The sequence below is a fragment of the Diprion similis genome, chromosome 4, assembly GCF_021155765.1.
Source record: "Diprion similis isolate iyDipSimi1 chromosome 4, iyDipSimi1.1, whole genome shotgun sequence".
Taxonomy (NCBI): Eukaryota; Metazoa; Arthropoda; class Insecta; order Hymenoptera; family Diprionidae; genus Diprion; species Diprion similis.
The window spans coordinates 24,758,425-24,781,242 of record NC_060108.1 but is presented as its reverse complement, the minus strand read 5'-3'; the positions used below and the strand labels follow the sequence as shown (position 1 = coordinate 24,781,242).

General features: G+C 39.4%; 2 protein-coding genes across 2 annotated transcripts in view; one reads left to right on the top strand and one right to left on the bottom strand.

The window, feature by feature from the left end:
- The first annotated feature begins 1,441 nt into the window (after positions 1-1,441).
- On the top strand, positions 1,442-2,558 carry LOC124405816 (NADH dehydrogenase [ubiquinone] 1 alpha subcomplex subunit 6). Its single transcript, XM_046881039.1, has 3 exons — positions 1,442-1,605; positions 1,985-2,100; positions 2,283-2,558. Exons 1-3 carry the CDS (start codon positions 1,482-1,484, stop codon positions 2,409-2,411), a joined length of 369 nt encoding a protein of 122 aa, XP_046736995.1. The 5' UTR covers positions 1,442-1,481; the 3' UTR covers positions 2,412-2,558.
- A 637-nt stretch (positions 2,559-3,195) lies between these two features.
- LOC124405802 (receptor-type guanylate cyclase Gyc76C-like) overlaps positions 3,196-22,818 on the bottom strand; it is a 56,600-nt gene continuing 36,977 nt past the window's right edge. The window contains exons 5-20 of the mRNA XM_046881017.1: positions 9,575-9,878; positions 9,321-9,467; positions 8,423-8,616; positions 8,083-8,242; positions 7,776-7,930; positions 7,265-7,552; positions 6,843-7,103; positions 6,685-6,756; positions 6,392-6,560; positions 6,153-6,302; positions 5,727-6,066; positions 5,501-5,624; positions 5,272-5,370; positions 5,031-5,175; positions 4,677-4,933; positions 3,196-4,549 (exon numbers count right to left, since the gene is read on the bottom strand). Coding sequence (XP_046736973.1) covers positions 3,617-4,549; positions 4,677-4,933; positions 5,031-5,175; positions 5,272-5,370; positions 5,501-5,624; positions 5,727-6,066; positions 6,153-6,302; positions 6,392-6,560; positions 6,685-6,756; positions 6,843-7,103; positions 7,265-7,552; positions 7,776-7,930; positions 8,083-8,242; positions 8,423-8,616; positions 9,321-9,467; positions 9,575-9,878 — 3,798 coding nt within the window. The 3' untranslated portion in view covers positions 3,196-3,616. The remainder of the gene's footprint in view (positions 4,550-4,676; positions 4,934-5,030; positions 5,176-5,271; positions 5,371-5,500; positions 5,625-5,726; positions 6,067-6,152; positions 6,303-6,391; positions 6,561-6,684; positions 6,757-6,842; positions 7,104-7,264; positions 7,553-7,775; positions 7,931-8,082; positions 8,243-8,422; positions 8,617-9,320; positions 9,468-9,574; positions 9,879-22,818) is intronic.

Below are 22,818 nucleotides of genomic sequence, written 5' to 3'. Positions count from 1 at the left end.
CTTAATGATAGTACAAGTGTGCTCGTGTCAGTGTATGTACTTTAACAATTTGCCTAAGTGGTGAAAGACAATAAAAAATGCAAAAGAATCATCGAACATTACATAAGAAATCTAAATATTATATAATAAAGTAGACGTGCAATCACCTAACGTCATGTATAACATGAAACATGTTGTATGAAATAGTTGTACTTGTAGTGTGTAAGTAGAGCTCCAACTACGGCCTGCGTTCAGGTGCAACGGCTCTGCGCAGGAAACAATTTTTACATGTATAATATCGTATTGTTACCATTTGATTTCATCTGTATTAGCTATATTGAAATAAATCAATGAATGAATTCATTCCTGAGTATTTTCTTGGTATTTGCTGAGCTGTTGATCCCACGGTCTTTTCAATATCCTTTTCGGATTTCTGAGGGTTCGTTTAGTCTCAGCTTGCTGCCTATCTGCTTGGCAATTCTTCGCGCACTTTACAATGGATAAAATGATCTAATTGTAAAATTCGCCGTTTGTCCTTTACTGTAACTCTGAAATAGTAATATTGTAACGCGGGCAAGCGTTACTGAATAAAATAAGGGTCCGCGAGCTAAGAAAACTGATTCAAAGAAAGGCACGTTTCAATTAAGCTAGTAAAAAGGCTTCTATTGCGATAAGGTGATTCTCTTTCGGAGTCAGAAACAAGACTGTTTTTACAATAATATTGGTTGGCTCAGCAACCCTAATCATTTTATGACATCAGAAGTCTTAGACTTTTTGCGTCACATACCGATTGCTAGATCACCTGACAGGGAGATAAAACAGGTGATTTCACCCTTTGTAACAATAAATATGTTTACACTCGGATGGTCAAGATTCCTTAAATTTCATTGGCCGCAGAAATTTATTCATTGATCTTCTGAATGTTATCAATATTATTCGGAAATAAGAGAGGTCTATGATATATAATAGAATTATGTACGCTGACTGAAGAATACACATGTATATCACAGGCCTGATATTTTACCCCAAGGCAACTTTTCTAACAAGTAACATCAGTTTGGCGTCCCCCTCTGATTTCGTTAAGAAGAAAAAAAGTTCTTCTATCTGCGGAAAAACGGTTTTCGCGGGGTGAAAACGACCCCCCAGATGGGCATCCAACGAGGTAATTTCTTGACCCCCTCGATGAATTTGAACGAAACTAACACTGAAGTCTCGCGATTCATTGAAAAAGAAAAATTTCAGCGTTGGTTTCATTCAAATACATGAAGCGCGTCGATAAATCACCCCGTTGATTGCCTATCTTTGGGGGTCGTTTTTCACCCCTCTAAACCGTTTCTCTGCAGATAAAAAAAAAAGAGTACATGTCTCTTAGTTTTCAAGAGATCCGAAAGACGTCGCTACTGTACAGTTAACAAAGAAGCAGCATCTAGCAAGGAATATACGAACTTCTCGACGTATCGAGACTAAATTTTTTATTTCACCACCAGGGTCAGTAAATAGCAATGGCCTCCGCTGTAAGGACTGTCCGTCGCCAAGTGCGACCAATTTTATCTATTGATCAACCCGAAGCACGATCGAGAGTTCTTAACTTGTACAAAGCATGGTACCGCCAAATCCCATTTATTGGTAGGTACATCTGAGTTTTATCTATTTATAACAAAAACGGTTTTCTAGCCTCTAAAGTTCCAAGGTGCGTAGACAGTTTTTCCCTTGCAATTATTGTTTTGCCGTATTATTTTCCACAATTCTTACAATGTAAATGCGACTATTAATAATGTTTTTTTCTTCTACATAGCTCATTCGTTTCATGTTATAATGCACTAGTCCTGTATCTGTGACAAGTATATTTTATCGATTACATAAATAACCTAACCTAAACTGTCTGTTCATTTTCTGCTGTAATTATTAACAATCCCCATTTTTATGACTAGAGACTACAACTGTACAACTGAGTTACGTATATTTGAAATCAAGCCCACTTCACAATAATTTTTTTTTAATCTAGTTCTGGATTACCATATCCCGAAGTCGGAGAAACAGTGCAGACAGAAACTTCGCGAGGAATTCATGAAGAATGCTAATGTGAAAGACATCAGAGCCATAGATCTGCTTGTTATCAAAGTAAAGTATATTTTGTAGCACTCATTTTAAGTAATAATTAGAACGATCATTGATTCTTAGATTGATAGTCATGTAAAAATAAGAAATAATTATATATATATATATCAATGAATCCAATTGTAGAAATATTTCCGTACGCTTTGTTCGTCGACACTTAAGAAATATTTGTTATTTGTACAAAGGGTCAAATGGAACTAAAGGAAACTGTGGAGATTTGGAAGCAGAAAGGAACGCTCATGAACTACTTCAAGGAAACGGAGGAAAAGAAACCCACAGATTTTCTGTCTAAATTTTTATCTGGGCAGGATTAGTTTGAATGTGTGCGTACACTTTTCGAGATAGCTAACGTTATAGTTTTTCAAAATCGATTTAGTCACACTAATGACAAAAAATCTGTACAAGCAATGTCTTTTTCCTGTAAGTTATTATTGAAATAAAATGTACATAGTAAATCATAATCACCTGCCGTGTAGTGAAATTCTCTTAACTTCACATATTTATTTTGTGTAAAATTATCGATAACGATAGGCAATTCTTTATTATATAATTTGTAACAATTACGACGTAAATAAATAATCGCTCGAATTCTTCGCTATCCGGGATCCAAAACTACTTCAATTCTAGGACGGGATAGTCGTTACACAAGATTGTCACAGTTGTAAAGATTCGAAAAGGTAAATTTTTAATTAGCATTTACAGAAGATGAAATAATTTTTTTTTTTTGCTTTCTTTTAAATTTACATATCATTTTCACATAGATATATTATTATTTACTTATTATATACATTTGACAACATGATATATTACTAAGCACCTTAGGTACGATCTAGTTCACTTTTCACAGCCATACAGATAATTTGCTTCCCTTCGGTGAACAAGTATAGATATATATATGTATATGCATATATAAAATTATTTGTATTATATATTTATATGTATATATAAATATATATGCAATACAGCACTTTTTGAGACTAAAAGCATCGACAGCGGTGCTTACCTTATTTTCAATTTGTATTTGATTGTTAAGGTCTCGTTGGTTCACTTCTGTGCTAATGCACATAGCGATCTCATTTAGGAAGATCATATTTCATGTTTGTATACTTTGGTTAGAATGATTTTCATAAAATATTTTTTTTTTTTTCTTATTTCTCGTTACACGCTTAGGTATTTTAAAACTAATTTTATAAACATAGTAACAGTCCCGCACTATGTATTAACCGCATCATCACCATCAACTTCATCATTCAACGCTCATTTTAATACAAGTTATAAAATATCTTTATCATATTAAAAATATACACTGACGGTAACTTTCATATACATAAATTGCACATACCTAAATTGTAAGCTAAAATGGCAACAGATAATCATCATGCTTATGACTCATAACAATAAAATTACTTCGACGATCCTTTGCATTTTCAACTGATCTACATTTTCACGTAGTCACATTTAGTTATATACAAAAAGGCGGAAGGAAAAAACAAAAAAATTGCAACAGGAAAGAGAATCATCAAACTATACTCTCCCTTTCCGACTGTATGTCGTACCCTGTTATCACTCCCCTCCGCAGAGACGCGTCGCTACTTCTCAAGCCGTTTCCATTGAAAAGATTCACCAGCCAACTCCTTATAGAGTTCCTTGCCGACGATTTTTTGTCAGGAACATCCCCTGTACTCGGAGTAGGTACAACTTGATCTAGCGAACGCCATCGTTTCACAGGCACTAATTCTCCTACGCAACTTCCGTCACCTGATAGTAACGGAGTCTCTACATCACTAGTTACATTGTCTGTTCTAGGCACTATTATCACATTGCCATTAGGGTAATTGTTATTCAACACTTTATCGGTTGATACGTCTGTTTTCGATGTAGTCTTCGTGCACTTATCACAATTCTCCAAAGATCTGAAACTCTTTTTATTTTCCTTGGTAGAAATATTCGGAGATTCGAGCTTCCGACTGCACTGCCGTTCCATCGGGAATGGGTCCAGCGATCGAGATTCTCTCAAGATTGTCGGTGACGGATAATCACTTGTCGAAGACGATGCGGCTATCGTCGATAACACTCTGGCGTTCTTACGAAACTTCGGTTTGACGTCGACGAACATGTCGTCGAGTGCAAGCTTCACGTTTGCAGCTCTAGTATCCACATCCTTAGGCAGTGCAATGTTATCTAATGTCATTTTCGAGGCACTCATCAAGCTATCCAGCAAGTAGAGAGGAGCCCGCTCCAGCTTCCTCGTCACAGAACGTGGTACAGGACTCGATCCTCCGTGCTGGGAGGACGAATCATCCGTATTTCCCGGCCTAGGCACGCTAGACTGTCTTCTACTGCCACCTCCTCCAAGGCCTGCCAAAAGCGATGCTTGTCTTGATTCAGGATTAAACTTGGGGCTTCTTCTGGGCCGACAAAATAGAGGCGGTGGAAGCTCTCCGAGATCCACCTGCAGATGAATAGAATAAATAACACTTAATTACATGCACAATTGCACACTTTGTTTATAGTTTCAAATAAAAAATTTGTTCACATTTGTTGATCCAAACAATATCGTTAGTCAAAGAAAGACGTACCTCTCTTTTCTGAATGGCTTTCTCAGTCGCTCCAACCAGCCAGTATGTCTTGACCTCGCCCTTTCCCTTCATATTAACGAATCCCCTGTCCTCGATGATATATCCGCCGACTTTGTCGAGGGCTTCCTTGCACTGGGCGCTAATGTGTATCCGGAGAGGTTCCCCATTAGATTCCATTCGCGACGCTGTATTCACGGTGTCTCCAAATAAACAATACCGCGGCATTGTCAGACCGACCACACCGGCTACCACAGGGCCTGTAAAAAATATCGGATCAGGATTAAAATAAAATAAAAAATAACGTCTATAATAATCAGAGCGTGTCAAGTTCTGATACACAGAAGCTTTTGATACCTGTGTGAATTCCAATCCTGAGTTTAAGCGTGTCGTTCGGCCGATGAGCTATTGTGTGATGTTTAACAGCATTCAACAATTCCAGGGACATCGATGCTATTTCACCGGCGTGTTTGTTTCCGTTCTTAATTGGGAGGCCGGAAACCTGAGGATAAACAAAAATACGCGAATATCGTGCATCGGTTATATTCATTCGGAGAATTGTTGGCTGTTAAAAATTTATAAGCTTCGTAACACTCACCACCATGTAGGCGTCTCCGATCGTTTCAACCTTGTAGACATCGTATCCTTTAATGATACGATCAAATAAAGTGTACAGATCATTCAGGAAATTAACAACCTGGAATCACGAATATATACAAATTTCATAATATATCCGTTACGACATCTGGATACACGAAGCGAATCTAACGTTACTTGGGACAATTGTAAAAGCTCAAGGGGAGCACTAAATATGAATGAAGTTTTACCTGAAAGGGTGTACTCTCAGCTGACATTGCAGTGAATCCTACAATGTCACTGAAGTATATTGTGACTAAATCGAAAGCTTCTGGCTCAACTCCAATGCCGTTTGTTAGACAATTGGCAACAGGTCTGAAAAAGTCAAATAACATTTGTGAATACGTAGAAATTTATTCTCGCGAATAAACACGGAACTGTTGACAGTTGGAGAATGGAATTGGATAAATAACTAACTCAGGTAACATTCTGTGGAGGAGATCTTCGGTTTTTTGTTTCTCCTCGAAGAGAAGGCGCGTACGCTCACTGACTAGATCTTCGAGGTTGTTAGTATATTTCTCCATCATGTCCATCATCTGGTCCATTATATTTCTGTGTCTGCCTGCTTTCATCTTCTTCAAGCGTGTCCTTATCATTTTGAAGTCGGGTCTAAGTTCGGGGCTCTCTGCCCAGCAGTCGGTTATAGTATTGACTATGTAATCGCTAGATCCCGTTTCGGAATCTGACAATATGTCAATGTTCGGTCGAAACGGCGGCTCTCCTTCTTCCGGGTATCTCTTTACTCGATCTATGATTTCTGATCATCCCATAATTTCAATTAGACTACGTTATATTTCAAAAGTTATCCGACTAAATATGAAAGCTTTAAATGTCGTCGATTACCTTTGGGCTCTAGATTTACCCCTCCAAACGGTCCCTTCCGCCCGATTATTTCAAACAATATGATAGCAAACGAATATATGTCTCCTTCCTGAGTTCCTCGTATCGGTGCGTTGGGATTCCTCAGTAATTCTGGTGCTTTCCAAAATAAGCCTAAAAAATTTTGTCAGTTTATTTTTTGTTTTCTACCGATCAATGGACTCACGCTTGAATCTTATCTGCAAAATTTAGCAATCAATTACTTCGAAAATACTGATGTTCCCCGATGCTGTCAGATTCAGCGCAGTGACGCATGTCGTGGAGACCAAAATCTGAGACTTGAAGGACCCAACGTGACGTTACTACGCAGTTAGAAGACTTGAGATTACCGTGACAGACCAGCACGGATGACTCGTGAATGTACAGCATGCCCTGATTCAGAATAATGAAAAACTGCGTTGAAAAGTGTGAAAAAAAAATTAAGTACGGTCTAGATTCCGTACACCGCTGTAAAATCCATGTTAGATTCTTCGAACTATTGAAATAATGAATTTACCTTGATGAGATCATGAACTAACGACGCAATGAACATATCGTCCAGCTTGATATCCTCATTTTCAATTATGTCCTGCAATGAAAATTACAATATTTACTGTCAATTCTCGGGGTAAACTTCCGCAGTCAGTGCCGCATGATTCTAAAGTTTATACTCACATACAGACTACCTTTGGCACAATAGTCAGTAATTAGCAATATTCTCATGGGTTCGACGCAGGCTCCGATAAAAGAGTTTAGGTTTCCGTGTCTTATTTCACGAAGTACCCGCATTTCCTTCATCACGTCTCGCGGAGTGTCTTTCTTTTTTGAGAATTTCAGTTCCTTTATCCGTACAACTACCCCATGGTAATGACCAGTCTGTGCAAATACTTGCCCTCCACACCTGGATTCGTATGATGTGGCACTAACTAAACTTAACTGTAAAAGTAACGAAAGGATAGCATTTTTATTCATATAAACTATGATAGTCAAAATTTTTTACCACTCATTCTGCAAGTTTCTTTTCCATCATATATTCTTCTCTCAAGATATTTCAGGTTTTTCTCATTTGTCAAATCGCCAAAATCATATCTACTCACTTTGCTAGGGGATGACATCATGTTGTCCAGATGAGGGTAGCCGTGAATTTCACCCGGATCAATTTTCCACAGCAGTCCTTCTATCTCCTGTTCGATTTTCCACCTTCGATATATACTCAGGGCAATAACTCCGGCGCAAAATAGCAAGGCAGCCAGTACTCCTGCCGCGATAATGCTCCGCGAATACGTATCAATTATCGGACAGTGTTCGTTCAGAAAACCACAGCCGGGTTCTGACTCCGGTTTGTTTTTACCAGGCCAATCCATCGACTTGACAGGCCTGTATATCTGCAACAGTTTAATTATTCATCATCATTGAAATTTGTGAATTTTCATTATTTTTCTCCAGATGACTTTAACACGCAATTCAATTTATCTAAACCTCAGTGGTTCCGTCCTCCGTTTTTCTATCGCTTTATAAATAACATTACTAAAATGAGACTAAGCGGAATTTTGAAAATAGGTATAGATATAAGTATATTTGCACGAGTTTTATGAACAACTCACTCACTATAGTTTCACCCTGTTGAAATTGTCCGACGGGAATCATTTGGTAATCGCATGAAAATTTATCTCGCTTCATAGGTGATTTTTGCAGAGCAAGAACGGAGAAATTTCCCTCCGAATCTCCGTTTTCATCCAGTTTTATCGTCGCCCCGCTAATACCTGCGGAAATGTGAATCAGTGAAAATCATCGTGAATGTATGAACGGAGTGATTGAAGTACGAATATTACGTTCGGATGAATTTCCATTCAGTTTTAATTAACTATCATGCAACTGGATACGATTATAGGTACATATATTCCGTTATACGTACTATCGTAAGTGTGCCTTTTGATGATCGTCTCTATTATCCGAGTGCCATTGCTGGCAATCTCTTCGACGCTAAGATCTTGGTGCTCCCTAATGAGTTGATCCAAGGCCTGAGCATATAATTTTACTGAATCGTAAAGATAGGCCGCGTGAATAGATACGTGCTGAAAAAAGAAGAGAATAAAAAAAATTTTAAACAAAGATATGAACAGAAATACATGATGTTTACTCCGCATTTATAAGATTATGCGCCTTATGTAGGTACGCGAATACATCGACGAACGTTGGAGTATATTTGTTTATTTTTTTATTTCTCTAGAGTAAAATCTGAAATAATTACAAACCTTTTCGAATTGTTTGAAGAGTGAAGGAATAGGGAAATGAAAGGGTTCCTTTACGTTGTAGTCGCTAACTTTTTTAGTAAATACTTCATAGTCCGAAGTCGGCGATGTAGCGGCAACAACCAGAAGTGATCGAGCCTTTTTCAAAAAATCCTTTGGCTCCAAGCAATTTCGTAAAGTATCAAAACTGTTCGGTCCTAAAAAAACATGTATACTTATAGTGAACCAGAGTCAAATAAACACAGCGTTAATGACTGTATACGCCAATAAATTGGCAAAACAAAAAAAGTATTTCACGTGCAAATCCCGAGACAAATTATATGAATTATATACCGCCAAACGTAACAGGATTATTATTAATTCCTGCAAGAGTTTAATACGCGTAATGTCATCTTATGATGTACGAACACAAGAATCATTTGCTCGCCAGTATGTAAACGGTGACGTATTCATTCCGTGCAACGATAATCAATGGCCTTTCAATGACCTTTGCGGTACACGACGTTAACTGAAACTACTGCGGATGATTTATTTCAGAATTTATTGAAATTAAAGACAAACAAAATTCACTTACTACGCGTCTCTTTACCATCCACATGTTATATATATATATATATATATATATATATATATATATATATACACAATTAAGCGGTAAATTTATGTCAGAATCATGATGTACGTAAAATGAAAAAGTGAAAGAAAAAAAAAAAAAAAACACAGTATTGTATGAATATACATGTATACGTAGATAAATAGGTGATTGATTAAACGCGATTCGTGTATCTTCGCACAATATGATATGTATAATAATGGATATGTATATTGTAATATATGGTAAGTATTAATAAGACGGATTTTATAAGCGACTAAATTCTCTAAGAAGCATGGCTATACTAACTCCATAAGTACTTCTCTGCTTCTCGTTGAGAATATGTCATCATGTCAACATGTATTACCATATATTCTCCATCGTCCAACAATCTTTGATTTTGCATTGAATTCATCAAGTCTACCAGGGATGAGGCTGACCCAAGGAAAATATAAACTGAAAATAGGACAGTAGAGAGCATGTACATCGGTGTTTGGTATTTAAAACCATATATAGATACTGTAAGGGTGAAATGAAAATATGTTTAAAACTTGGGGACTGACTGCGAGTCATGTTTTTGGTGTCCTGTATCAGTTGAAACCAATCGTTTCCGCAGCAAGGCAATCTCTGTTCGCAGCAAATGTGCCGGTCTTCGACAGGTTTGAAGTGGTTTACAGTAAGGTTGTGCTTAGCTGCCTGATCTTTCAACGAGTAAGCAACTGTCGCCCACGATTTTTCCGTTATTATAGAAAACTTGTCCCAATTGTAATGCAGCAACAACGCGATGACAGACTTCGAAGCTTGAGTGTCCGGCGGTTCCGTCCGCGCAAAAGTTGCGACCGCCGATGCTTTCGAGTCCGAGCATTTCTGTAAAATCAAAAAGTAAAAAAAAAAGCGTTTAATACACGCCCACGTTCGATATAAATAAATACATTGAACACTTTTCCATGTTTTAACTGGAAATGAATTTTAAGAAATAACCTGAAGAGTGTCCTTCTCTAAAATATTTCTCTATTTAATTCGTTGCAATTTTTATTTTCTCCTTATTTTCATGTTTAGACATTCATAACGTAGGATGTAAGGTGAAGTGTTACAAAAAGAATGGGTTACAAAAAGCGCATCTGACGGCCAGTGAGCGCTAAGTGGTTACAAGAGCACGCATTATACAGATGGTTACATAAGAGAAGAATTTTTTCCTTTTTGTTTTTCATTTTTTATTTAATGCGGAACAGGGTCGAGTGGTAGGTACTCAGAGACACTCAGGTATACAGAATACCTGTCGATAGGTCGGTGAAAGATTACGCACGAAATGCATTAGCGCCATATTCCGTGCATCGTATATACCTATAATACCAATAGTCGTCGATAGGCTGTCAGGTTTTTCCCTGTTCTCCAAAATTAGCGCATTAGCGTATCAGGAAAAAACGTTGGTTAACTAATCGTAATTAAGTAATGAGATCGCGGAGCGCTCAATATTTCAAATAATCAACGCATGTGCAATGCCGGGCAGCATTGCACATGCTCCGAACAATTCAAAGTTAAGAATCGACGGACCCTTTCGCTGTGGAAAGGCAGGAGGCTGTAGGCTGCATATGGTGTTTGGAAAGAGGGAAGGAACGAAACTGTTGTGAGTTGAATGCTGGCTGCTGCAGCGTACGGCATGCACAGCAAAATGGGCTGCGCTGTTAGCCGCAGTGTGGCGGTAGGTTAAATATAAACTTGCTGCGCGGGCGGGAGAGGAAAGGAAAGAGGAGAAGAGAGGAGAGGAGAGGAGAGGAGAGGAAAGGAGAGGAGAGGACGCGGACATCTCTGGAGTGCACGGGGCGGTCGACTGGAATGTGACATGCGCTCATTAACATATAAATTAAATGTGACAACTGGGGGTCAGCACTTGATTCTCTGCAGTTCTCTCTCCCTCCCGACCCTTCTTCCTATTCTTATTTTTCACTTTTCTTCTTCTTCTTCTTCTTCTTTCATAATTCTTTGCGTTTTATTTTCTCCCTCGTATCTGTAACACCGCTGCATATAATGCACCGCCAGTCAGTCCAGTATGCAACGCTGTTTGTCGCCACGCGGTATGCATATAGATATATAGATATAGATAGATAGACAGATAGATCATATGTATGTAGGATCGAAAGGATTCGTCTCATTGCGGTTCATTGAATTGAATTCGAGTAGCAGAGTCACTACACATACGCGTGTACGTATGCATAGGTGATGCCTACATACGCAGAGTATACTTACTTATATACAGTATAATAGCCCGACTTCCTACACGATTCTGAATCTTTGCTGCAGGGATCTAGACGGGGAATTTATTTCTGAATGCTGCTGCCGCGGGCGTATCGATGACGGATGCAGCGGCCACCTGTCGCTCTCAAAGAGAGACAGAGAGACAGGGAGAGAGAGATAGATAGAGAGAGATAGAGAGAGAAACTCCACCGGTACTACGTTCTATCTATATTCATAAATGCTCTTTTCCTCCTACCACTACCATCACCCTGGCTCTCTCTCTCTCTCTCTTTCTCTCTGTTGTCGTATCTCTCTCTCACTCTCTCCCTCTCTATCCATCTGTCTGCATCTCTTTTCACCAAGAGGACGTCGCGTCGCGTCGGATGCAGCAGCAGCATCGTCGTCGTCACCGTGTGTGCAGCAGCCAGCAACGAGCCGTGTGTGAGGCCGATGGCCTGCAGCACGCAGGCCTATAGGAAGATCGTCAGAGCTAGTGCAGCAGGCAATTAGTCGCAACCCCGTTAAGCCCGGTCTAACCGTCGTTAAAACCTCCGAACGGCGACGCTGATCGTTCTAATATGTATTCACATTTAGAGTCATCTACCCCTCAAATTTTAGGATAATCAGTTTTCCCGGGTAAATTGAGCGTCCGATATTTTTTGAACTGTAATTTTCATCGTTAAATGATATTATATAAACAGTTTGATATAATTAATTACAAAGGCATTATAGGCTGCGGTAATCGATCCTCGCCCATACAATACAACCAAGATGAAATCGATCGGGCTACTATAACGAATTTGTCGAGATAATTCGATAATGACATTTTGATTGAAATACTTATGTGTTTGGAAAATTTTACTTTTTATCACGCAATATATACAATAATTTCAAACAAAATTACCATCATTTTGAAAATTTCTTATTACAGTTATGACTTATCTGTTTATACATAAAAATCGTTTCACTATCAATCATCGAACAATTCGTCTGTGTCTCAAGGTGGAGATCTGCAGGCATTATTCGCACGAGGGACAGTCACGATAGTGAATAGATATCTCCGCGTCAAATATATATAGATGTAGATGGCATGCATAGTAATGATCATTACAATGGGTTCCCAGTGGCTAACCATTTATTTATTTTTTTTTTTTCTGCATTTTGTAATCAAAATTGAAACGAGTTTTCTTTCCAAAGCAAATTTTTTGTACCAATATATCCAATAGCGAAGCAAGTGACATGAAAAGAATCAAACGATACATTGATCATAGACCCGTAGTATGTCTATAAAGAGAAAAATCGTTTCAGTTTTGATTCCCAATAAAAAAGAAAAAATAACAACAAAAAATATCCATCCACTGGCAACCCATTTATGAACATCGCTCTACATACATATCTATCACGATATATACAAGGTACACATAATCGTCACACACATTGTATGTATTTCAGCTCGCACACTCGCGTCACTCCCTCATTCTCGGGAGCGATTATTCCTTCCGAAAACCGTGTGAGTAGGTACCTATATTGTACACTTAATATCCATATACCTATAGGATGGAAGTAAACTGCAGTTTATGCAGCGTTAAAAGGCATTACGTATAGTATATATATATATATATATATATATATATATATATATATATATATATATATATACCAAACGTCCAGCCGCCTGCACCTCTCGAACAGCAGCAGCAGCAGCAGCTTTGCGGCGACTAACAGTAATAATTGCCGTTCCTTGGTGCTCGGTGCTTGGTACACGGTGCATAGTGCATCCATAGGTTGCAGTATATACCCACCTAGTTACTTACGAACGACGTACCTGTGTCCTACGTATACGTATATATACCTAAACACGCTACAGTAGAGTGCAACATGGAAGTGTTGGTATTACCTGCCTACTGCATGAGAGAATTCTTGCGCATAATATGTACGTATATGCATGTGTTGTGCACGAATCCTCGAGTCTGGCCCGCCACGCTGCAGCGTGTGTGCATCGTTCGCGATGCATGCATGCATGCATTGCATGTAAGGGGATGGGGAAGAAGAAGGGAAAGGGGAAGGGGAAGGGAGGAGAGAAGGCAAGCAACAAGATTGTCGTCCGACGACGATGTTGTCAAGACGGATTTAACACCTGTCGGACGTCTGCGGAGGCCGGGATTGAGACCTCGCTCGACCTCCTGACCCCCCGGAGACTTGTATGTATATTCTTAGAGGTGCGGTACCGAAGTGCATTATACCCGGCATAATGTACGTACGATATACGTATACCCCTCAGTATACGCCTTATGTTAGCATAAATCATGCGGTAATAGCGAGGATCTGGAGGATCGAAGGCAAGGATTGAGAATTTTAAGTGTAACGTGAAGTATGATCGTCAAGTGCGATAGTCACATTTGTTGTGAAGATTATGATTGTATACTTACTTACCTATAGATATACGAAATTTCATATAAAAAATCAAATTACTTTGCAGACGAGAATTCGTAGTTACATGCTGCACAGCATGCTTAAGTTCTTGTATACGAGTATATGTGAGGATTGGTTTTGATTGTTTTGTATATTGACAATAATACGTCGCATCTACTATCGAAGTCTATTGCAAATACGTTTGCTAATGTTAAAAAGAAAATTCAGAGGTCACAACTTGCTTGTGTATTATTCGCTACTTTAAATATTCCACAAAATCGAATAAGTGTAGAATAAAATTTTCCGTAGTTCAATCTCAGGGTATAACGTTGGATTATAGGATGTATCAAATCGTAACAATTCATTGAATTTTCAACATCCGATTGCGTTCCGACGTACAATAATCTTCCATGATAATTTATAATACTCCGTTTCGAAAAATTGTTTTAATGATGATGGAATTCGCGACTGCAGTACGTCCAGATAATTTGCATGAGAATAAACTTTGCATATGACTATATATTATACAAACGAAATGCAAATTTAACTAAAATGGCCGTCGGATGACACCGCTGCAGACGATAAAGCAGCCGAACAAGAAGAAAAGGAGGAAGAAAAAGAAGAAGAAGATTACGTGAATTGGAAAAGAGGAAAAGAGGAAAAGTGCAGCGGACAAGTCGAGATGAGAAACACACGGTCGACCCAGTTTTTTCACCCCCCCCCCCCCCCTATCCCTTTTCTTCATTCTCACCGGTTTTAGAGAAGAAGAAGAAGACGAAGCAGAAGGAGAAGAAGAAGAAGAAGAAGAAGAAGAAGAAGAAGAAGGCGGTGGCGGCTTGGTCATTGTCGACGGGTCGTCCGACGGTGTTATTCTGGGCCTCGATCGTCTATATTTAGATAGGACCACCTTGAGAGAGCCACAAGAAGTTGAAGACGGAGGACCCTGTAGCTCTGGCCGATGCGATGCGATGGGTTGTGCAACGACTTATTGTTCGAAATTCTATCGGAACAACGCGACGTCGACGTCGACGATCCGTTCATCCGTTCATCCGTTCACCGCGGCACCGAATCGATATACATACATGCTTAACCGAAATGGTAAATACATGATTTAGATCACGTAAAGTCAAAGCGTGATCGGTAATGTTAGATACGCATATTCATATAAATGATCGATCGAACGGTGTAACGGTTTTTTTTCAAGAGCTATTTTTAGACCGGGTGTACGAAAAATTTCAATACACGCGTGAGGTGAATACGTATGTATATGGAGACGATGCAGCAGTTGGGGACAAGGTGAATGAATGGTAATTAACGTTTTGTTATTCGAGGTTGATAGCTCGCGGGTATACCTAAGCTATAATACCATTCTTATGCCAATTCTCGTAATAATCGCGGCAGCCATAACTCTGGAATACCCGTGCCTGCCACTAATTGTAAGTTTTATGCTTTTACGATGGACGCGACGCGTTAAAATAATGACTCGGTAATTTTTCTGCGCGTGCTGCTCTGTCGGCTAACTTTATCTCGTATCGTCTTATAGGTATAGTATATTGTGCATACATTGGTTTTATATACACCGTAAACTGTCGCAAAAGAGAACAATATTTCGGTATAATGTTATTACTTGCAGAACTGATTTATCGTCTGATTAAACAATCTTCTTTAAAATTAATGTAAAGTGATTTTCATCAGGGAATTCTAATTCCGACCACCTTCTTTCCGGTCCGAAAGAAAATGCGATTTATTGGGTGTCATTGTTACATGACTCGTGTAGAATCGAACTCGCATTTTTTTTTTTTTTTTTTTTCAGACCGAAAAGAAGTTTATCGGGAAAGGGAAGGTATTAATGAACATTACCGTACAAGAACTGGTATTTCGGATGTTTACGATCATCCGGAAAAAAACCTGCAAAACTTTGTACCAAGACGTTGCGTTATAAATCGGTGATTTGGTTAATAAAAATTTAAATGACCGTGAGAAATGAGGATTCAAAAGTGAAAAAAAAAAAAAGAAAACAAAAATTTCCCACTCACTTTCGATAATAAGCGTAGATAAAATTTCTAGCAACTTTCTCTGGAAATTCAATTTCCTATTCAGCGAGAATGTAAAATATTTTCGTACGATGATAGATCTTCACCTTACATCGCAGCCGCGGCTGGAATATTTACACGTGAGAGCTGCTCTTCTTCCAAAACTTAGCAGCAACCCCAGGCACATAATATGCTTACGCAATGTGTGAATGGTCCCTTATGACACGTCGTTGATATATTTAGACTTATTTTCCATATGCGAATGAGGTACGAAGCGACGTGCAGCGCAAGGAAAACATGAACATATTTTGAAGAAAAATATCACGTTCTTCAAAGCCATTACATACATGGCTTTGTAAGTCTGCGTGATTATTTTCCGATGAAAATTCGTCGTTTGTTAATAAAGAAAAGAGAAAATTTTTTAAGAAAAATTGTATGAATAAACGGTTGAGTGAAAAAAAAAATAAAAAATAAATAAATTTATCCAAATTTCCATTGCTCCTAGGAAAAATAGAATTAAAAAGTGACTATCCAAGTCGCGTCATAGACCAAAGATTCAACTTATTGTTAGACAAAATTTTTAAATTCATTTTGCCGAAAAATTGTCAAACTGTTAGATATTTTCATGCACCGACCGTGAATTACTGATAACAATCGGCAAGCTAACCGTACGAGAGTTTTAAAATTAGAAAGCTTTGACCCATCGTCATCGTTCGCGTTACCGACATCTCCTCGTTAGTAGAAGTATATTTCGACGATAATATAACTATAACATGACCGAGTGTAATACCTCATATACCTACGTCCATATTTCCCCTGTGGCCCTGTGCCTTTTCAGCTTAATTAACAGCCTACAGTTCGGCAATAAACCTTGTGTAAACTCTGAATAGATGTTGAAATACGACTCAATTACAGGTCGAAAATCATTGAAACGATAATACAACAACTGTATAGAAAAAACTTTAGATCACCGTAATTGACCATGGATCATATAACTCATAATGGAGAAAACAGCGTTTTTCTTACAAGGTTGAAGTTCGTAACGTCGTGTATATGTATATATATATATATATATATATATATCTCAACGATTCAATCGTAGAAGAAAATGAATCATATCATTTGTAAGATTGTCTAAATTTTACAAACACAACATTTTCAAAGTGTTTCTCTTACTTGAATCTCGTTATCCTAATATCACTTGTACCGCCTACCTACATGTAGATCAAAATGCAAGTACCTGCACAAGTACTACAGGTTATAATAAAAAAAATTTGAATCTGTAATATCGACGGAAGCGAAAGAACGCGTTTTGTGCGACACATAGGTGTGTGTATGTGTGTGTGTGTGTATACACGATATAATAACCAAGCATCGTCGTAGTTCGGTTTATAGTTGATGCGGTTGGTTACATTACGATCAACTCTAAGAGCTTGCGAAGAGATGAGAAGTAGGAGGTGGAGGTGGAGGTGGAGATGGAGGTGGAGGATGACGAAGGAGGGGGTAATACGTACTTAGGAACACACAGAGAGACCAGCGACGAACGTCACATACAATACAAGACATTGCACACAAGCGAGCGTAGTTCACGTCCCGTTTATACAGGGGCGCGTGTTCGACACGCAGAAGCGGCATGTTGTATATGGTAGCACACGGTACCGCGGCAAAGGCATGCTTTCATTTATTCATAAATCAACAGATTCTATTTATAGAATATCAGACAAATAGCGATAGTCTCTCGTCGGTTGTAATATATCCTTGAATGGCAAAACACGAAATAGAATAGCTTGTATGCGTTAAGTGGTCTTGCGGAACTTCAGGTATACATATATGTACGTACCTACATTGGTATAGGTAAAAGTACGTATACATATGCATACACATACAGGGTAAACGTATCGGCCTTTCACTGTCTCCACCTGGTCCCAGGGGAACTGGTTAGTTAATTGATACTCAATAACAAAGACAACCAAATCGAAAGTTCATTTTCGGTGCGAGTCTTCACGGAGTCTCTTGACTCGAATTACCTACTCCGTTGATGAAACGAGCGAGCGCTAAAACGCATTGGTAAAAATGCGTGACTGCTGCACTCTGCTGTGCGAGTTTACGTAGAAAAGTGTGTATAATACAGGCAGCCTGTCTATATACAATAAAAGTGCAGATTTCATAATTGGCGTGGCGAGTTTAGCGCCGCGATTCTATAACCGCATGCGGCTGATTGCAGTTAAGTTGCCGTCAGCTCGAGGAGCGCACAGCGCACAGCGCACTACTCTAATTAATTCAATACACAGCTCTCTTCGTATTAATCGCGTCGTTGCGGTCGGATCGCGCATTCCTTTGTTTAAATAAACAAGCTCGCGTTGCGGCCGGCAACGATAAAATTTGTAGTCTATATGTATACCGGCTGCTGCAGTTGACACAGCCTTTAATTATAAGCAGCGCGAAACAGCGGCGTGCAGAAATTAATCGCTGCGTGAAGAAAAATTCGCGTTTATATATATACATATATGTGTGTGTGTGTGTATGTATATACACGACGAATTATCCACTTGCCGAATGGCGGTAACCAAAGCGCTAAAAAACATTCTGCGTAATCCATCAAAACTGCATGTTGCAGGATACGAAATTCCTTGCTACGGGCGTTTCACGTATCGCATTCGAGATTGAATTCGATGTGCGCTAATGTTAGCGTAAATTACAGCGCTGCGAGGCAAGGTAAGGCAAGGCAAGGCGATTGGTAAATACATTCAAGATCACGCACATTCTTTACCTTTATTTTCAACCTTTTTTGCTTCCTCAGTCTATTAATATTATAACTCTGGCAAGAATTGTAAATCCTTCTTGTTTATTCATGTCTCTTATATAATTTATAAAATTATTTTATAAATCAAGTACGGCAGAGCGACTTATATACTTGTAATCCAAAATGAATCGCCTTGTGCTAGTTTTTCTTCTTCTTCTTCTTCTTCTTCTTCTTCTACTCATTCTCATGTGTGGAATTCTCCGTGACTCTTTATATTATTCCATCTACCTATACGCTGCGGTTGCCACGCGTATAACCGCGGATGCGTATAAGCCGTAGGTGTAAGTGTATGTAAGGTGCATATACGCTCACTTTTAATATTACTTCACTTCGTAGAAACGAAAATTTTCCCCTCCCCGCAATTTTCTCAGAAAACATTCGTATCTTCTATACTCTGGATCTGCACCTCATCATGTATACGCGACAGTAATTGTGTGTATATATATATATACTTTGATATATATATATATCAAAGTGAAAAAAATCGTGACAAGCCAATTTTTTATCGAGTAAACCGAGAAGTTACGTGACGGGAAAAAGTTTTCATCAAAATAAAGTTTAAAAAATATCAAAAACATTTCTTCGGTTCGCGTTGTAATAGATTCGGATTGAAAAACTTTGCCAAGAACCGTATACTTCAGATGGTCGAATGATAAGTGATAAAGCTCAGCGGCCAAAAGGTCTCAACAATTACCAAATCAACGACCCAGATACATTGCCGAAAATAGAAAAGAAGAAAAAGAGAAAATGACAACTGAACAATGTTGCGAACGAGTGTACGATAAAAATTACGATTGTACGAAAATGCGTACGATTATACTAGCATTGTCCTAAATAGTATAAAAACTACTCCCCATTCCACAGTGTCGTTTCAATCCTCGTATTGCAAATATAATCCAAAAGATGCATAATTACAAAAATTCGCTCGTTCAGTCTATGAGCAAAATAAAAAAAAAAAAAAAAAAAAAAAAAGAAAGGAAAAGAAATGCCTTGAAAATAAAATTTATAAATGAAGAATTGATGATTGAAGATTCCGCTATACATATATATACATGTATAAAAATAATTGACAGTTATATCTGAATCGCTCTGTACAACAGAGGTATATATACATATATATATATATATGCATAAATACGTGAAGTCCACATGTTATACAGCGGCTTATACACGCGGTCGGAAAAAAAGATGTGGACAAAGGGGGGCATACATACAGTCGATCTCGTTGCAGGCGTCGTCGCCCCGTGTTCTATATATAGACGACAAGGCGTGCATAAGTGCAGAGTATATTTATACACGCATATGTGTACCTTATACATATTCCGTGTTTTAGACTATACGCTAATGAAACCGAGCGCGTGAAGGGCCTCCTACACACCTCTCCTCCGCCATTTCGTAACACTTGACTTTTTATTAGATCTAATTATAAGACGAGCTTGGTACGCGAGGTGTCAAATTTTTAAATGTTCCTTCTAATTATGGCTCTCTGTGTCTCTGATCCACTGACTCACCGAAATATTAAGCTATAAATACAACGCTCATAACGAGTCTATATACCCACGCCACAATTTCGTCAACATTAATATTTCTTTTCTCTCTCTCTCTCTCTCTCTCTCTCTCTGCAATAGGTATATAACGTACAGCTTGAAGCTGTCTTACATAGTGACAAAAAGTGTAATTATCAACGAGAAAAACATAGACTTAATCGGAATCTCAAACGTATAGACAGAATTTACTGCGCCATGAACGTTGTGCATTGTTGCAGGATTTCAACGAGTAAGCCTGGACCGATTTATTGGTCTCATTGCTCAGGGTGCATCGAATCGTTAATTTACGAACACCCGGTGTATACGCGCACAGAGATTTGAGGCTCTCCCGAGGCGTGCTGCAGTGATGATGCAGCGAAGCTGGACGTTGAAGGGGGTGGGGGTGGGGGGGGGCGTAGATCGGTGCACATGGTCCACAAGGTGGACACAAAAACCACGATCTCGACGTTTCGGACTCTCTGGAAATTTTCCACAACGAAAAATCAACTCAGTTGCCGATCTCGTTTCGCCTCGAAGATCAAACGGAATTTTACAACGTAGTTATATACACATGTAACACGAATTGTAAAATCTTTCTTAGATATGTAACATAATTGCGTTGGCATGACGTTGCGTTTCCCCGATTACGCTTGTGAAGTTTCCATTCGAGCCTCGAGGCCACCTTGGGTGCAGGATAGCTCGGATCCCTGCTTCTCGGTTTGACGTCACGCCGATTTGGTTCGGGTGCGAAAACTGAGAGAGATCATCTCTTAGCAGCACGGCAGCAGCATCCGGTTCAAGTACCAAAGTTGGGCTCCTCGAGGGCTCTCCGGAGTCTCGTGTCGAGTACGTATGCAGCGGCTCGAGTTCAACGTATAGGTATGTACATAGGCATACACATATATATATATATATATATATACATATAAATATATATAGATACACAAGTCAGGTCGTTCGTTCGTTCGTTCGTTCGTTCGTCGGTCGGTCGGCGAGCAATCGAGGAGTTGTGGTCTAAATATAGGCGCGATAAACACGGGTAGTTAGTGTATAAGCCGTATATACTATATACTGCCAGTGGAGCTCTCGGGGTATCCTTGAACGCTTAAATAACGAGGAGGCAGGCTGGAAGATCGAGTGACTCTGCTCTTCGTCGATCAACGACGATCGACGACGATCGACGAGTAGGACGAGGAATTAGGGCGGAGGCCGTGAACGTGACAATCGCGACCTCCCGCCGAACCGAAACACCCGGTGGTTATCGGTTTAGGTTTAGGTGACGCCTGAGCGTTCGATTCGGGAATGAAACGAGTCTGGTCGTTCAACAGGTTGCGTAACCCTAAAATACACCGAATAGGCGACTGCAAGATTCCGGTATCTTTGTGTGTTACGCTCCCGCGGCAGTAACTTTTCGAAACTGGACTCAGACGTTCCTCGAATTGTTACGTCAATCTTGACTGAGGAACGCGATCCTTCCTGTTTGCCATTCGTCACAGTCGACGGCAAAGTTAGCGTCGACGGGTGGCGGTTGCGCAGATTTTACCCACAGTCGAAGTAAAATGTCGAATAAAAAAGCGCGTTCAACGATCGGCAGTGATCGAAGTTACGGTGGGATCAAATTTTCAATAGTAATCCTGCAGTTTTCAGTATGACATTACTTTGTGAAAATTAATTCCTACATTACAACAAAATTTTCACAAAAGTCAGATTCAACGCAAATCATCTTCACGGTATCGCCGTGCAAGTGATGATGAACCGATGCTGAACGGAGGTTAATTTGAGAAACCGCGAGAGAGAGAGAGAGAAATAAAAGGGAGAAGAGATCAGAGAAGAGAAGATGAAAATTAGAAATCCGGTTTGGTACGTCTCTCGAAGCGACGTCACCTGAGTACGTATATAAACTTCTCGGAATGTTATCTGGGGACGAAACGATAAAAGCAACGTCCTGTATAATACAAATCGCCCCCCCCCCCCCCCCCCCCCCCCTCGCCGCCCTTTCCATCACGCGGTCGCAAATTAAGGAATAAGGAGCGCAAATGAACGCCGCGAGGTAGTTCATTCTCCTTCCTTTTGTTCCCTGGGTCCTTGCAGCATCCCTTTTGCTCCCATCATTCCCCTCCAAACGGGCTCTTTTTCCAATTATTTCTTTTCCTCGTCGCTGTTGATCTTCATCGTCAGTTTAAATACTAGATAGATAGATAGCGAGTTAGCGAGTTTAGGGTGATGTATAATACATATATTATATACTTGGAACGTGACATTAAGTTGACACCGTACGAACTAACAAATTAAAACAATGATTACGGTGGTGCCGGTCCTCCTTGGCTCACACGCACTTAAATTATCTTCTCGATTATACCCAATGAAGTTACACGCTGCACACTCATCGGCCCTGTTCTCATCCTTTTAATTTCAATTTCTTTACGTACAACTTTATGCATTTGACCCAAACTTTCTCAATCTCTCTCTATTTCTCTCTTTCTCTCTCTCTCTCTTATAAGTAGAGCCTGAATCACCAAGTGCCCGCATCGCGTCGCCTTCTTTAAACGTCTGCAATCCCTCCCTTGTGACATAAAATTTCAAGTAATATTCTCATCTAAACCCGTATGCGGCATACACATCAATCAGTTGAGTACATCATACCCATGAATTGTTGAGTGTTCTTTATTTTTCATCCATCTATCACCGAATATTTGTCGCTCGAAACTCGTCATAAATCGTTCACGGTTTTGAAATTACACTTGTTTCATCGCTGAGTTTTCCATCGTCACTGAAACATGACGGACAGACGACGAGGC